Raw genomic sequence first — 17,167 nt, forward strand, 5'->3', positions numbered from 1 at the left:
GTGCAGAGAGGGAAGATGGAGCAGGATGCAGAGAGGAAAGATGGAGCAGGATGCAGAGAGGAAAGATGGAGCAGGCTGCAGAGAGGAAAGATGGAGCAGGGCGCAGAGAGAGGGAAGATGGAGCAGGAAGCAGAGAGGGAAGATGGAAGCAGGGTGCAGAGAGGAAAGATGGAGCAGGATGCAGAGAGGGAAGATGGAGCAGGGTGCATAGAGGAAATATGGAGCAGGGTGCAGAGAGGAAAGATGGAGCAGGGTGCAGAGAGGGAAGCTGGAGCAGGGTGCAGAGAGGGAAGCTGGATCAGGGTGCAGAGAGGGAAGCTGGATCAGGGTGCAGAGAGGAAAGATGGAGCAGGATGCAGAGAGGAAAGATGGAGCAGGGCGCAGAGAGAGGAAAGATGGAGCAGGGCGCAGAGAGAGGGAAGATGGAGCAGGAAGCAGAGAGGGAAGATGGAAGCAGGGTGCAGAGAGGAAAGATGGAGCAGGATGCAGAGAGGGAAGATGGAGCAGGGTGCAGAGAGGGAAGATGGAGCAGGGTGCAGAGAGGAAAGATGGAGCAGGATGTAGAGAGGGAAGATGGAGCAGGATGCAGAGAGGGAAGATGGAGCACGGTGCTAGTCATGGGTGGGCTTCCCATTTAAGTCATTATGTTCCCATTCTGTTGCAGTGCTGGCTGGATATTAGATTATTTCTTAGTAATTATAGTTGTTGTTATAGTTGTAGTAAGTGTGAACGTGCATCTCTCAGTTTATGGCGTTATTATGCTCTGATTGGCTTGTAATGGCATTCTCCTCCCTATATAATCCAGTTTATGATCTGTGCACTCTGCATCCTGATACAATTGCTTCTGTAATAAATCCAGACTCAGGACACCGGAGATCCCAGAGATCGACCAGTCATGGATGTGAAACACAAGGAGTTTGAGAAGGCTGGTAAGAAAGCAGGGCTCCAGATCTGGAGGATTGAGAAGTTGAAGCTGGCAGAGGTCCCCAAGGAGCAGTATGGAAACTTCTATGTAGGAGATGCCTATCTGGTGCTCAACACGGTGGAGATGGCGCTGTATAAGAGTTACAGTCTGCACTACTGGCTCGGTAAGTGTTATTACAGGTTTTGCATTTGTACAGTGATGTTAAAAAATGTTTGCCCCCTTCCCAATTTCCTAATCTTTCGCATGTTTGTCACACTTAAATGTTTCAGATCAACAAACAAATGTAAATATTAGACAAAGATAACACAAGTAATCACAAAATGCAGTTTATAAATGAAGGTCTTTATTATTAAGGGAAAAAGAAATCTAAGGGTATGTGCACACACTGCAGATTCACCTGCGGGTTTTTTCCCGCGGAACCGCAGGTAAAACCGCAGGTAAAGTGACCTGCGGTTTTGCTGCGGTTTGGCCTGCGGTTTGACACCTGGACAATGGAATAGGTGGCAAACCGCAGCAGAATCCGCAGAAACAATTGACATGCTACGGAAAAAAAAACGCAGCTTTTCCGCAGGTAAAAAACCGCAGCGTGAGCACTGCGGTTTTGAAAACCCATAGGCTAACATGGTAAAGTACCATGTCTGCGGAACTGCTGCAGTTCTGCAGGGCCAAAACCGCAGCAAAACCGCAGCATGTGCACATACCCTAAAGCTCCGGGTCCTGTGTGAAGAAGTGATTTCCCACTTCATCCCCTTAAACGTAAATTAACTGAGGTTTATCACATTTTTAGGTAGCGAAGAACAAAATTTCCTAGCCACACTCAGGTCTGATTACTGCCACTCCTGTTCTCAATCAAGAAATCACTTAAATAGGACCTGCCTGGCAAAGTGAAGCAGACCAGAATATCCTCAAAAGCTAGAGATCATCCCACAATCCAAACAAATTCTGGAACAAATGAGAAACCAATCAATTGAGATCTATTAGTTTGGAAAATGTTATTAAGCCATTTCTAAATCTTTGGGACTCCAGCAAACCACAGTGAGAGCCATTATCCACAAATGGTGAAATCTTGGAACAGTGGTGAACCTCCCCAGGAGTGACTGGTTTATCAAAATTACATCAAGAGCGCAGCAATGACTAATGAAAGAGGTCACAAAAGACCCCACAACAACATCCAAAGAAAAGCAGCTCTCACTTGCCTCAATTAAGGTCAGTGTTCATGACTCCACCATAAAAAAGAGACAGGGCAAAAATTCCTTGCATGGCAGAGTTCCAAAACGAAAACCAATGCTGAGCAATAAGAACATAAAGGCTTGTCTCAGTTTTACCAAAAAACATCTTGATGATCCCCAAGACTTTTGGGAGAATACTTTGTGGATTGACGAGACAAAAGTTGAACTTTTTGGAAGGTGTAGGTCCCATTACATCTGGTGTAAACGTAACACAGCATTCAGACCAACACTAAAATGTGGTGGTAATGTGATGGTCTGGGGCAGTTTTGCTGCTTCAGGACCTGGAAGACTTGCTGTGAAAAAATGGATCCATAAATTCTGCTGTCTACCAAAAAATCCTGCAGGAGAATGTCCGGCCATCAGTTCATGACCTCAAGCTGACACACACTTGGGTTATGCGGCAGGACAATGATCCAAAACACACCAGCAAGTCCACCTCTGAATGGCTTAAGAAAACCAAAATTAAGACTTTGGAGTGGCCTAGTCAAAGTCCTGACCCAAATCTGATTGAGATACAGTGACATGACCTTTAAAAAGTCAGTTCATGTACGGAAACCTCCAATGTGACTGAATTACAGCAATTCTGCAAAGATGAGCGGCCAAAATTCCTCCAGAGCGTTGTAAAAGACTCATTAGTTATCACAAACGCTTGATTGCAGTGGTTTCTGCCAAGGTTGGCCCAACCAGTTATCAGGTTTAGGGGCGCAATCACTTTTTCACACAGGGCCCTGTAGGTTTGAATTTTTTTCCCTTTTAATAATAAAGGCCTTCATTTATTTTCTGCATTTTGTGATTACTTGTGTTATCTTTATTGAATATTTATACATTTGTTTGGTATTGAAAACATTTAAGCGTGACAAACATGCAAAAGAATAAGAAATCAGGAAAGGGGCAAACACTTTTTAACACAACTGTATGTTGGGAAATGGAGATTAGTGGTTACCATGCATATATGGCGCCACTTACAGTATGTCCAATTGGAAAAATATGGATCCTGGTAGATCCATAGATACTTGTTCACACTATGGGACAGTTCAGGGGAGACTACACACTCAAGTTTATTTTTATAGATACTGTCAGAATTCGTGGGTCTGATCAGTAAAAATCTATAATATGTCGCCATCTATATGCATTTAATATTTGGATCCAAGACTTTTACCTGAAGCCAAAACAAATTAAAATTACTTTAGAAGGGAACTGAGGGATATGTTTGCAAACATTTCTTGAAAAAATAACGAATCTGAAACAAAGATCAAAAACCCAACCCCAAATTACAAATACAAAAAATAGGAAAGCACTCATAACTAAGAGTTAAAAAAAGGCACAAATAAAAAGAAGTACTGGTGCAAATCAAAAACAGTTAAAAAAAATAAAAAACGATTAACTGGACAAAAAAATAGGCAGAAATGAAATAATGAATCAGGCTCATTGTGTGTCATAGTGTGGGAGCTTCTGGGTTGATATATTGGACAATTGCATGGCTGGCAGTTCCCTAACACAAACTAGCAATCAAAGTTTTACTTTTCTACCCCCAGATCCCACCTCATTTTACTGCATTCAATCACACTTTCTCTGTGCCCCTGGGACAAGGCAGTGCGGCTTGTAGGCACCCACCTGACACCAGTACCCGAGTCCCATGCTCTGCCCTGTCCAGAAGGGGTGCAGACATGCCACTCTGCCATGGCCACACATGATGCAAACTAACTACGGCTAACAGCTCGCTACAAAGTAGCGTCAATATTGGAAGAATGATCAGAATGAAAAGAATCACTGGGAAATGTTAATGTTGCACTATGTAAATTAAACCTAGAACATATGTGATCTGTACATAATGTATCAGAAGAGTCAGACAATGTAACCCTCATAGGAAGTGAATGCACCCAGGACGAGAGCACAGCGGCAGCCATATTTACTGTACAGATGGACGACCACCTGGGTGGAAAAGCTGTGCAGTATCGGGAGCTCCATAACTGTGAGAGCAACGCGTTTCTGGGTTATTTCAAAACCGGAATTAAGTATCAGGTACAAAAACCTTGTAACTTATTATTTTAGTAGTATAACACCAGAAAAGTGGAATGGTTCTAGAACACAACAGATATCATATATGCTGAACTTTTCTAAAATATAATTACAGAATTAAAAATATATTAAAAGATATATTAACGGTTATACTTTTTCACGTACAAGAGATAACTACTATAATACTGCCCCCTATGTACAAGAATATAACTACTATAATACTGCTCCTATGTACAAGATTATAACTACTATAATACTGCCCCCTATGTACAAGAATATAACTGCTATAATACTGCCCCTATGTACAAGAATATAACTACAATAATACTGCTCCTATGTACAAGAATATAACTACTATAATACTGCTCCTACGTACAAGAATATAACTACTATAATACTGCTCCTATGTACAAGAATATAACTACTATAATACTGCCCCTATGTACAAGAATATAACTACTATAATACTGCCCCCTATGTACAAGAATATAACTACTATAATACTGCCCCTATGTACAAGAATATAACTACTATAATACTGCTCGCTATGTACAAGAATATAACTACTATTATACTGCCCCCTATGTACAAGAATATAACTACTATAATACTGCTCCTATGTACAAGAATATAACCACTATAATACTGCGCCTATGTACAAGAATATAACTACTATAATACTGCCCCCTATGTACAAGAATATAACTACTATAATACTGCCCCTATGTACAAGAATATAACTACTATAATACTGCCCCCTATGTACAAGAATATAACTACTATAATACTGCCCCCTATGTACAAGAAAATAACTACTATAATACTGTTCCTATGTACAAGAATATAACTACTATAATACTGCCCCTATGTACAAGAATATAACTACTATAATACTGCTCCTTTGTACAAGAATATAACTACTATAATACTGCTCCTATGTATAAGAATATAACTACTATAATACTGCCCCTATACACAAGACTATAACTACTATAATACTGCCCCTATGTACAAGAATAAACTACTATAATACTGCGCCTATGTACAAGAATATAACTACTATAATAGTGCCCCCTATGTACAAGAATATAACTACTATTATACTGCCCCCCTATGTACAAGAATATAACTACTATAATACTGCTCCTATGTAGAAGAATATAACTACTATAATACTGCTCCTATGTACAAGAATATAACCACTATAATACTGCTCCTATGTACAAGAATACAACTACTATAATACTGCCCTTATGTACAAGAATATAACTACTATAATACTGCCCCTATGTACAAGACTATAACTACTATAATACTGCCCCTATGCTCAAGATTATAACTACTATAATACTGCCCCTATGTACAAGAATAAACTACTATAATACTGCGCCTATGTACAAGAATATAACTACTATAATACTGCCCCCTATGTACAAGAATATAACTACTATAATACTGCCCCTATGTACAATAATATAACTACTATAATACTGCCCCTATGTACAATAATATAACTACTATAATACTGCCCCTATGTACAAGAATATAACTACTATAATACTGCTCCTATGTATAAGAATATAACTACTATAATACTGCGCCTATGTACAAGAATATAACTACTATAATATTGCCCCCTATGTACAAGAATATAACTACTATAATACTGCCCCCCTATGTACAAGAATATAACTACTATAATACTGCCCCTATGTACAAGAATATAACTACTATAATACTGCCCCTATGTACAAGAATATAACTACTATAATACTGCGCCTATGTGCAAGAATATAACTACTATAATACTGCCCCTATGTACAAGAATATAACTACTATAATACTGCCCCCTATATACAAGAATATAACTACTATAATACTGCCCCTATGTACAAGAATAAACTACTATAATACTGCGCCTATGTACAAGAATATAACTACTATAATACTGCCCCCTATGTACAAGAATATAACTACTATAATACTGCCCCTATGTACAAGAATATAACTACTATAATACTGCCCCCTATGTACAAGAATATAACTACTATAATACTGCTCCTATGTACAAGAATATAACTACTATAATACTGCCCCCTTTGTACAAGAATATAACTACTATAATACTGCCCCCTATATACAAGAATATAACTACTATAATACTGCCCCTATGTACAAGAATAAACTACTATAATACTGCGCCTATGTACAAGAATATAACTACTATAATACTGCTCCTATGTACAAGAATACAACTACTATAATACTGTCCCCTATATACAAGAATATAACTACTATAATACTGCCCCCTATGTACAAGAATATAACTACTATAATACTGCCCCTATGTACAAGAATATAGCTACTATAATACTGATCCTATGTACAAGAATATAACTACTATAATACTGCCCCCTATATACAAGAATATAACTACTATAATACTGCCCCTATGTACAAGAATAAACTACTATAATACTGCACCTATGTACAAGAATATAACTACTATAATACTGCCCCTATGTACAAGAATATAACTACTATAATACTGCCCCTATGTACAAGAATAAACTACTATAATACTGCACCTATGTACAAGAATATAACTACTATAATACTGCCCCTATGTACAAGAATATAACTACTATAATACTGCCCCTATGTATAAGAATATAACTACTATAATACTGCCCCTATGTACAAGAAGATAACTACTATGATACTGCCGTCTGTGTACAACAATGAACATGTATGTAACACATGATCACATGTTTCCCCCTCAGGCTGGTGGAGTGTCTTCTGGTTTTACACATGTGGTTACTAATGACCTCACTGCACGACAAATTCTTCACATCAAAGGCAGAAGAATGGTCAGGGCTACAGAAGTTCCCTTCAGTTGGTCCAGTTTCAATACCGGAGACTGTTTCATCGTTGATGTTGGAGCTGTGAGTAAAGGGTCTAGTACATTTAAGAAAAATAAATATAAAAAAATTCTGTTTATTGTTTTTTTTTAAGGCTGACTCTCAGACGATACAGTCACAGTACATGAATCATAGAATCATAGAATCATAGAATCGTAGAGTTGGAAGGGACCTCCTGGGCCATCTAGTCCAACCCCCTGCTCAAAGCAGGATTCGCTAAATCATCCCAGTCAGATGTCTGTCCAGCCTCTGTTTGAAGACTTCCATTGAAGGAGAACTCACCACTTCTCGTGGCAGCCTGCTCCACTCATTGATCACTCTAACTGTCAAAAAGTTTTTTCTAATATCTAATCTGTGTCTCCTCCCATTCAGTTTCATCCCATTGCTTCTAGTCTTTCCTTGTGCAAATGAGAATAAAGTTGATCCTTCTACAATGTGACAGCCCTTTAGATATTTGTAGACAGCTATTAAGTCTCCTCTCAGTCTTCTCTTTTGCAAACTAAACATTCCCAAATCCTGCAACCTTTCCTCATAAGACAGGGTTTGCAGACCGGTCACCATTCTGGTCGCTCTTTTCTGAACTTGCTCCAGTTTGTTGATGTCTTTTTTAAAATGTGGTGCCCAAAACTGGACACAATATTCCAGATGAGGTCTGACCAAAGAGGAGTAGAGGGAAATTATGACTTCACGTGATCTAGACTGTATGCTTCTGTTAATACATCCTAGAATTGCATTTGCCTTTTTTGCTGCTGCATCACACTGTTGACTCATATTCAGTCTGTGATCTATTAGTATACCCAAGTCTTTTTCACATGTGCTGTCACTTAGCCCTATTCCTCCCATTCTGTATATGCTTTTTTCATTTTTATTGCCCAGATGTAGTACTTTGCATTTCTCCCTGTTAAAAACCATTCTGTTAGTTGCTGCCCACTTCTCCAGTTTATTTATATTTTTTTTTGAATCCTCTCTCTTCTCTAGTATTAGCTATCCCTCCTAGCTTTGTGTCATCAGCAAATTTAATCAGTTTACCCTCAATTCCTTCATCTAAATCGTTGATAAAGATGTTGAACAATACAGGGCCCAGGACAGAGCCCTGTGGTACCCCACTTGAGACATTCTTCCAACTGGATGTGCAGCCATTTACGACCACTCTTTGGGTCCGATCACTAAGCCAGTTATGAATCCACCTAACAGTTGCCTTGTCCATTCCATACTTAGTCATTTTTTCAATAAGGATTGTATGAGAGACTTTGTCAAATGCTTTGCTGAAGTCAAGATATACTATATCTACAGCATTTCCTTGATCCACCCAATCAGTGATACCGTCATAGAAGGAAATTAAGTTAGTCTGACATGACTTATTAGTTACAAACCCATGCTGACTCTGTTTAATCACTTCATTCTTATCCAGGTACTGACATACATGTTGTTTAATAATTTGTTCAAAGATCTTTCCTGGTATAGAAGTCAGACTCACCGGCCTATAGTTGCCTGGGTCCACCTTCTTCCCCTTTTTGAATATAGGAACAACATTTGCTCTTCTCCAGTCTTCTGGCACTTCTCCTGTTCTCCAAGAATTTTCAAAGATTATGGAGAGGGGTTCAAAAATTTCTTCTGCTATCTCCTTCAGTACTCTGGGGTGTAATTCATCTGGACCTGGAGACTTGAATTCATTTAGGTTAGCTAAGTGTTTCCTCACTATCTTTCTGTTTATAGATATCCTGGATTCTTCTATTCCCTTAATAGGACAGTGAATAACAGTTGATGTTACATTTCCTTTCTGAGAGTAAACAGATGCAAAATAGGAATTTAAAAGTTCAGCCTTCTCAACATCCTGTCTTACCATTTCATCATTTCCATCCTGTAAAAATCCTATAGCATCTTTGACTTTTCTTTTACTTTTGACATATCCCCAAAATCCTTTATTATTGCTTTTGACATCTCTTGCAAGCCTCAATTCATTTTCAGCTTTAGGTAATCTGATTTGTGCCCTGCAGGTTCTGCAGACAGCATTATATCCTTCTTTAGATATGCCTCCCTCTTTCCATTTTATAAACATTTTTTTCTTCCTTTTTAGCATGTGCTTAAGTTCTGTGTTCATCCATCCTGGTTTCCTTAAATGCTTCCTATTCTTCCCTCTTTTCGGAATTGTTAACAACTGTGCATTGAGAATTTCATTTTTCAAGATTTCCCATCCTTCCTGGACATTTTAGTCTTTAAGGATATCCAGCCATTGGATCCCTCCAATTCTCTTTCTGAATCCCTTAAAATCTGCCTTTCTGAAATCTAACCTTGACGTCTGAGTCTTCACAGGTCTTCCGGCTCTAGTTATCCAAAATTCTAAAATAGCATGGTCGCTACCTCCTAGGGTCCCAGCCACTTTTACCTCCTCAACCATTTCCTCCCTGTTTATAAGGATTAGATCCAAGGTAGCAGTTCCCCTTGTTTTCTCCCCTACCTTTTGGAAGATAAAGTTGTCAGCAAGAGAGGATAAGAATTTCCTTGACCTATTAGTTTTGCCTGAGAGAGATTCCCAACAAATGTCTGGATAGTTGAAATCTCCCATGACAACTATGTCATATTTTTTGGAGAACTTGGCCATTTGATGCATAAAGAGTTCATCCATATCTGCAGCTTGCACAGGCGGCCTGTAGTAAATGCCTACAATGGTGTCCTTTCCATTGTTCTGTCCTTGTATTCTTACCCAAACAGTTTCCACAGAACTCCCAGTCTCTGAAGCTTCAATCTCTGTGCAGATATACGCGTTTCTAACATACAATGCGACACCCCCTCCTCGTTTATCAAGTCTGTTTCTTGCAAATAAGTTGTATCCTTCTCGTCTTGTATTCCAATCATGTGTATCGTCCCACCAAGTTTCAGTGATTCCAATGACATCATATTTCTTTTCCTGTGTTAGTAGTTCCAATTCTCCTTGTTTGTTGCCCATGCTTTGTGCATTAGTATAGAAACATTTTAGTTTGTGATTGGTTTCTCTTTCTCCAATATTTTTATTAATTAGATTCTTTCGTCTTTGTTCTTCCTTTCCACTTCTAATAGCAGAGTTCTCAATAGCATTTGTCAGGTGTATGGCTTTTTCTGGTCTTTTGCTTCCCTTCCCATGTTGTTCTAGTTTAAAGCTCTCCTTACAAGTGTAGCAAGGCGACTTCCAAATACATGTTTTCCAGTCTTTGTAAGGTGCACCCCATCTCTAGCAAGTAGTCCATCGTATAAGTAGTTCACTCCGTGATCCAGAAATCCAAATCTTTGCTGATGGCACCATCAACGTAGCCAGTTGTTCACCTCCAGAATCTTATTCCACCTCCTTGTTCCATGGCCATCCACTGGGAGGATGGAAGAGAAGACCACCTGCGCTCCCAGTTCTTTCACTTTCTTGCCTAAGTCTTCAAAGTCTCTGCAGATGGTTTCCAGGTCGTTTCTTGCGGTGTCATTTGTCCCCACATGTAGTAGCAGGAATGGGTAGTCATCTGTAGGTCTGAAGAGTCCTGATATCCTGTCAGACACATCTTTAATTTTTGCACCTGGAAGACAGCACATTTCTCTTGAAGTTATATCCGGTCTGCAGATAGCGGCCTCTGTTCCTCTCAACAGGGAATCCCCCATGACCACCACTCTCCGTTTCTTCTTCACAACATTTTTCTTTCTCCATCCAGGAGGACTCTGAAGGCGTACAAGGTTGCTGTTTTTTGGCAAAGTCTTATGATGGTCGGCCATGTTCACCTTGTGATATAAGAAGGTGTGATGACCACAGATTTGAGCAAAATGTTCTTTCAGTGATAGACTATCAATGTGGAAATAGCAGAGTCTGACTTTTTTGTAATTTGAATATACATAAAGGGTTAATAGACCTGAGATGTGATCGAGCAGGAGTCTCTGCAGTTCGTGGCGTACCGCTCTCATCCATACATCGGTGTCAGGTACCACAACTCTTCCACATTCAGGTGGGATGCCGTATGACACATGGCTACATGGCTACGGATAACAATGTATCACATGCTTTCTGAGAACCACTGGAGGTGTCAGGCGTTGGGTCACCACCTATGACATATTGATTGCCGGGTCCAGTGTGATAGACACTCTTTATAACCACTCGTTATTTTGGCCAAGAGTTGAGACTCCTGAACATAGGGACCCTCTTCTATTATTTCTGTAGGGAATTCCTCAATAGTTTCTATGAAAACAGATTTCCAAACGTGACAAACCCATTACAGATAAAAAGCGACCAACGTTTTATGTATGAATTGTGAAGCCATCGAGCTGCCCGATACTCCAGGAAATCACATGAATAGTGTCTTCTTAGCTTATCCTTGTTTTTTTTGAGGGGTATCATCTCCAAACTCTTCTGAGATCCATAAATTGATTCCTTTGTCAATTTTTTGGCTCTTGGTCAATTTTTCTTCCCGATGTCTCGCCTCCTAGTTGGATCTTCTGAATATCACAATTTCCATAAGTTTCTCCATCTCCATCCTTCTAGTTGTTTTTTCGTCTTCTCAGTTCATCTCATAAACTCGTCTTCTACGTTGAGCTGGATCTTCTCAGTTGGATCATTGGAGAAGGTTTGTCTCGACTTCCTGGAGGAATTTTCTTGTTTGTTACCTTTTCCATCCACATAGAATCATAGAATCGTAGAGTTGGAAGGGACCTCCTGGGCCATCTTGTCCAACCCCCTGCTCAAAGCAGGATTCGCTAAATCATCCCAGTCAGATGTCTGTCCAGCCTCTGTGTGAAGACTTCCATTGAAGGAGAACTCACCACTTCTCGTGGCAGCTTGTTCCACTCATTGATCACTCTAACTGTCAAAAAGTTTTTCTAATGTCTAATCTGTCTCCTCCCATTCAGTTTCATCCCATTGCTTCTAGTCTTTCCTTGTACAAATGAGAATAAAGATAATCCTTCTACAATGTGACAGCCCTTTAGATATTTGTAGACAGCTATTAAGTCTCTTCTCAGTCTTCTCTTTTGCAAACTAAACATTCCCAAATCCTGCAACCTTTCCTCATAAGACAGGGTTTGCAAACCGGACACATGATTCTCCACCAACACCAAAGTCTAAAGATATCTTGACTACAACTTTTAAAGACTTGGTTGGTGGTGTTGGGAAGGAAGGTGTCTACTGGGGCATGTAGATATAGAATTAGTGGAGCAAACCTAAAACTTTGCCCCTGGTGAAGCAAACACCTTCTTGTGGCTTTGGCTTGGGGGAACTGAACGTTTTAGTAACTTTTCCGCATTTATTTCCTTGTTAATCACACAACAAATGGGTTTAGTTCAGCGACCTGATCCGCGTCCGTACGGCTTCTCTTAGTTGCATATTAACCCCAATTCTTAAAATTAGACTTTAATTTCACGTGTTTGTATCCTTTGGCCGTTACCCTGTTTTATTGGGGGCAAAGATATTTGATTGCAGATAATGGCCCTGATGAAACATATTATAAAAATTGCTCTTAGCAATAAATAACTCAAAAACTTGAAGGTAATTCTGTTAGCAATTATTTCCTTATTGCTTGAAGAAAGAATTCTATTAATTCTAACCACATGTAAATTACCAGGTAAATGATACATTTTTACAGAAAGTTTCAGGATTTCCTTCTAGAAGAAAAAAAATCTATAAAGAAAGGGTTAAGCTGCAGTAATGCAAATGAGGAAATCCATTCTATTTTATTGCATTTTACACCCCAGACCCATGTTTGTTCGCCATAACCCTTTAGCAGAGGGGTGACTGAGTTTTTAATACATGTAATTTGCTGACCCGATGAAATTATTAAGGAAATGTAATTTCACAGGGGCGTGTAGACTTTTTCTGTCCACTGTACTTGAGGCTAATCATTTTTACAATTGGGTATTGTTAAAAAGTTTTCTATTGTTTTCTTTTTTAAGGCTCTAGGTTTCCCTGCACATTGAACTTTGATGTGATCTGTGGTCATACGTCCGCTGAGAGATGTGTAAAAAAAATATTAGAATCTCTCGTCGGAATGTCAGATTGAGCTCACTGACAGATCCTCGGTTATCCCGTTTTGCAGTCGGTAGCATAGTGCTTGTGTTGCACTATGGAAGGCAAACAATGCAAAATGGTTGACGAAACCTGTCACATAAAATCTCCAGAAGGAGAAAGAGCTTACAATCTAAAGCGGATACAATGTGATATGATTACTATAGGGCATAGGAAGTCGGATCGTCCTTTTTAATTCCTCGTGCCATGTTCTGTCCCTTCATGGCCCTGCACTAAACGTAATACAAGGTTTCGGTAATGTCTGGAGTTTCGCCTTTATTTTAAAATTTTTAAATTCCAATGAAAAGAAAGATTGGTCAGCTCGGAACAAAAGCAAAGTCAGAATATGTCAGCTATAAACGCCATAAACTGTATCCAGACAGGAGTATAATGGAGACAAGTGGAGAGAAAACGAATCACAGAATTTATCTCACAGATGATTCTAATGTCATCTACAGGGTTCTTCCAATGCTGAGATGAGAGTGATGGCAATCAGATCCGCAACAGCAGACATGGCCGCATGGTCACAGCAATGCTGAATGTTCAAATATATAAATATATCATGTTTGATTGTTTTGAACAGGACATTTACCAGTGGTGCGGGCAAAAATGCAACAAGTATGAGCGCACCAAAGCATCGCAGCTCGCCAACGGCATCCGTAACAATGAGAGAAAGGGCAGAGCGAAACTAATCGTGGTGGAAGATGGGAGTGAGCCTAGTGATCTCATTAAGGTAACAGAATAATGTGAGCACCAGTCACTAACTGTCAGCATACATTACATTACTGATCCCGAGTTACATCCTGTAATATACCCCAGAGCTGCACTCACTATTCTGCTGGTGCAGTCACTGTGTACATACATTACATTACTGATCCCGAGTTACATCCTGTATTATATTCCAGAGCTGCACTCACTATTCTGCTGGTGCAGTCACTGTGTACATACATTACATTACTGATCCTGAGTTACATCCTGTATTATACTCCAGAGCTGCACTCACTATTCTGCTGGTGCAGTCACTGTGTACATACATTACATTACTGATCCCGAGTTACATCCTGTATTATACTCCAGAGCTGCACTCACTATTCTGCTGGTGGACTCACTGTGTACATACATTACATTACTGATCCTGAGATACATCCTGTATTATACTCCAGAGCTGCACTCACTATTCTGCTGGTGCAGTCACTGTGTACATACATTACTGATCCTGAGTTACATCCTGTATTATACTCCAGAGCTGCACTCACTATTCTGCTGGTGCAGTCACTGTGTACATACATTACATTACTGATCCCGAGTTACATCCTGTATTATACTCCAGAGCTGCACTCACTATTCTGCTGGTGGACTCACTGTGTACATACATTACATTACTGATCCTGAGATACATCCTGTATTATACTCCAGAGCTGCACTCACTATTCTGCTGGTGCAGTCACTGTGTACATACATTACATTACTGATCCCGAGTTACATCCTGTATTATACTCCAGAGCTGCACTCACTATTCTGCTGGTGGACTCACTGTGTACATACATTACATTACTGATCCTGAGTTACATCCTGTATTATACCCCAGAGCTGCACTCACTATTCTGCTGGTGGACTCACTGTGTACATACATTACATTACTGATCCTGAGATACATCCTGTATTATACTCCAGAGCTGCACTCACTATTCTGCTGGTGCAGTCACTGTGTACATACATTACATTACTGATCCCGAGTTACATCCTGCATTATACCCCAGAGCTGCACTCACTATTCTGCTGGTGCAGTCACTGTGTACATACATTACATTACTTATCCCGAGTTACATCCTGTATTATACTCCAGAGCTGCACTCACTATTCTGCTGATGGACTCACTGTGTACATACATTACATTACTGATCCCGAGTTACATCCTGTATTATACTCCAGAGCTGCACTCTCTATTCTGCTGGTGCAGTCACTGTGTACATACATTACATTACTGATCCTGAGTTACATCCTGTATTATACCCCGAGCTGCACTCACTATTCTACTGGTGCAATCACTGTGTACATACATTACTTATCCCGAGTTACATCCTGTATTATACCCCGGAGCTGCACACACTATTCTGCTGGTGCAGTCACTATGTACATACATTACATTACTGATCCTGCGTTACTTCCTGTATTATACTTCAGAGCTGCACTCACTATTCTGCTGGTGGAGTCACTGTGTACATACATTACATTACTGATCCTGAGTTACTTCCTGTATTATACTTCAGAGCTGCACTCACTATTCTGCTGGTGGACTCACTGTGTACATACATTACATTACTGATCCTGAGTTACATCCTGTATTATACCCCAGAGCTGCACTCTCTATTCTGCTGGTGCAGTCACTGTGTACTTACATTATATTACTGATCCTGAGTTACATCCTGTATTATACTCCAGAGCTGCACTCACTATTCTGCTGGTGCAGTCACTGTGTACATACATTACATTACTGATCCTGAGTTACATCCTGTATTATACCCCAGAGCTGCACTCACTATTCTGCTGGTGCAGTCACTGTGTACATACATTACATTACTGATCCTGAGTTACTTCCTGTATTATACTTCAGAGCTGCATTCACTATTCTGCTGGTGGAGTCACTGTGTACATACATTACATTACTGATCCTGAGTTACATTCTGTATTATACCCCAGAGCTGCACTCACTATTCTGCTGGTGGAGTCACTGTGTACATACATTACATTACTGATCCTGAGTTACATCCTGTATTATACCCCGAGCTGCACTCACTATTCTACTGGTGCAGTCACTGTGTACATACATTACTTATCCCGAGTTACATCCTGTATTATACCCCGGAGCTGCACTCACTATTCTGCTGGTGCAGTCACTATGTACATACATTACATTACTGATCCTGAGTTACTTCCTGTATTATACTTCAGAGCTGCACTCACTATTCTGCTGGTGGAGTCACTGTGTACATACATTACATTACTGATCCTGAGTTACTTCCTGTATTATACTTCAGAGCTGCACTCACTATTCTGCTGGTGGACTCACTGTGTACATACATTACATTACTGATCCTGAGTTACATCCTGTATTATACCCCAGAGCTGCACTCTCTATTCTGCTGGTGCAGTCACTGTGTACTTACATTACATTACTGATCCTGAGTTACATCCTGTATTATACTCCAGAGCTGCACTCACTATTCTGCTGGTGCAGTCACTGTGTACATACATTACATTACTGATCCTGAATTACATCCTGTATTATACCCCAGAGCTGCACTCACTATTCTGCTGGTGCAGTCACTGTGTACATACATTACATTACTGATCCTGAGTTACTTCCTGTATTATACTTCAGAGCTGCATTCACTATTCTGCTGGTGGAGTCACTGTGTACATACATTACATTACTGATCCTGAGTTACATCCTGTATTATACCCCAGAGCTGCACTCACTATTCTGCTGGTGGAGTCACTGTGTACATACATTACTGATCCTGAGTTACATCCTGTATTATACCCCAGAGCTGCACTCACTATTCTGCTGGTGCAGTCACTGTGTACATACATTACATTACTGATCCTGAGTTACATCCTGTATTATACCCCAGAGCTGCACTCACTATTCTGCTGGTGCAGTCACTGTGTACATACATTACTGATCCTGTTACATCCTGTATTATACCCCAGAGCTGCACTCACTATTCTGCTGGTGCAGTCACTGTGTACATACATACATTACTGATCCTGAGTTACATCCTGTATTATACCCCAGAGCTGCACTCACTATTCTGCTGGTGCAGTCACTGTGTACATACATTACTGATCCTGTTACATCCTGTATTATACCCCAGAGCTGCACTCACTATTCTGCTGGTGCAGTCACTGTGTACATACATTACATTACTGATCCTGAGTTACATCCTGTATTATACCCCAGAGCTGCACTCACTATTCTCCTGGTGCAGTCACTGTGTACATACATTACATTACTGATCCTGAGTTACATCCTGTATTATACCCCAGAGCAGGGCCGGTGTTA

General features: G+C 40.0%; 1 protein-coding gene across 1 annotated transcript in view; it reads left to right on the forward strand.

The window, feature by feature from the left end:
• The first annotated feature begins 612 nt into the window (after positions 1 to 612).
• The window catches only part of LOC141095800 (scinderin-like), a 44,845-nt gene continuing 28,290 nt past the window's right edge, over positions 613 to 17,167 (forward strand). Inside the window, exons 1-4 of the mRNA XM_073582122.1 lie at positions 613 to 1,088; positions 4,022 to 4,176; positions 6,957 to 7,118; positions 13,685 to 13,834. Coding sequence (XP_073438223.1) covers positions 896 to 1,088; positions 4,022 to 4,176; positions 6,957 to 7,118; positions 13,685 to 13,834 — 660 coding nt within the window. The 5' untranslated portion in view covers positions 613 to 895. The remainder of the gene's footprint in view (positions 1,089 to 4,021; positions 4,177 to 6,956; positions 7,119 to 13,684; positions 13,835 to 17,167) is intronic.

The sequence above is a fragment of the Dendrobates tinctorius genome, unplaced genomic scaffold (genome assembly GCF_039654945.1).
Source record: "Dendrobates tinctorius isolate UK_male_01 unplaced genomic scaffold, ASM3965494v1 ptg000070l, whole genome shotgun sequence".
In the NCBI taxonomy this organism is placed as follows: domain Eukaryota; kingdom Metazoa; phylum Chordata; class Amphibia; order Anura; family Dendrobatidae; genus Dendrobates; species Dendrobates tinctorius.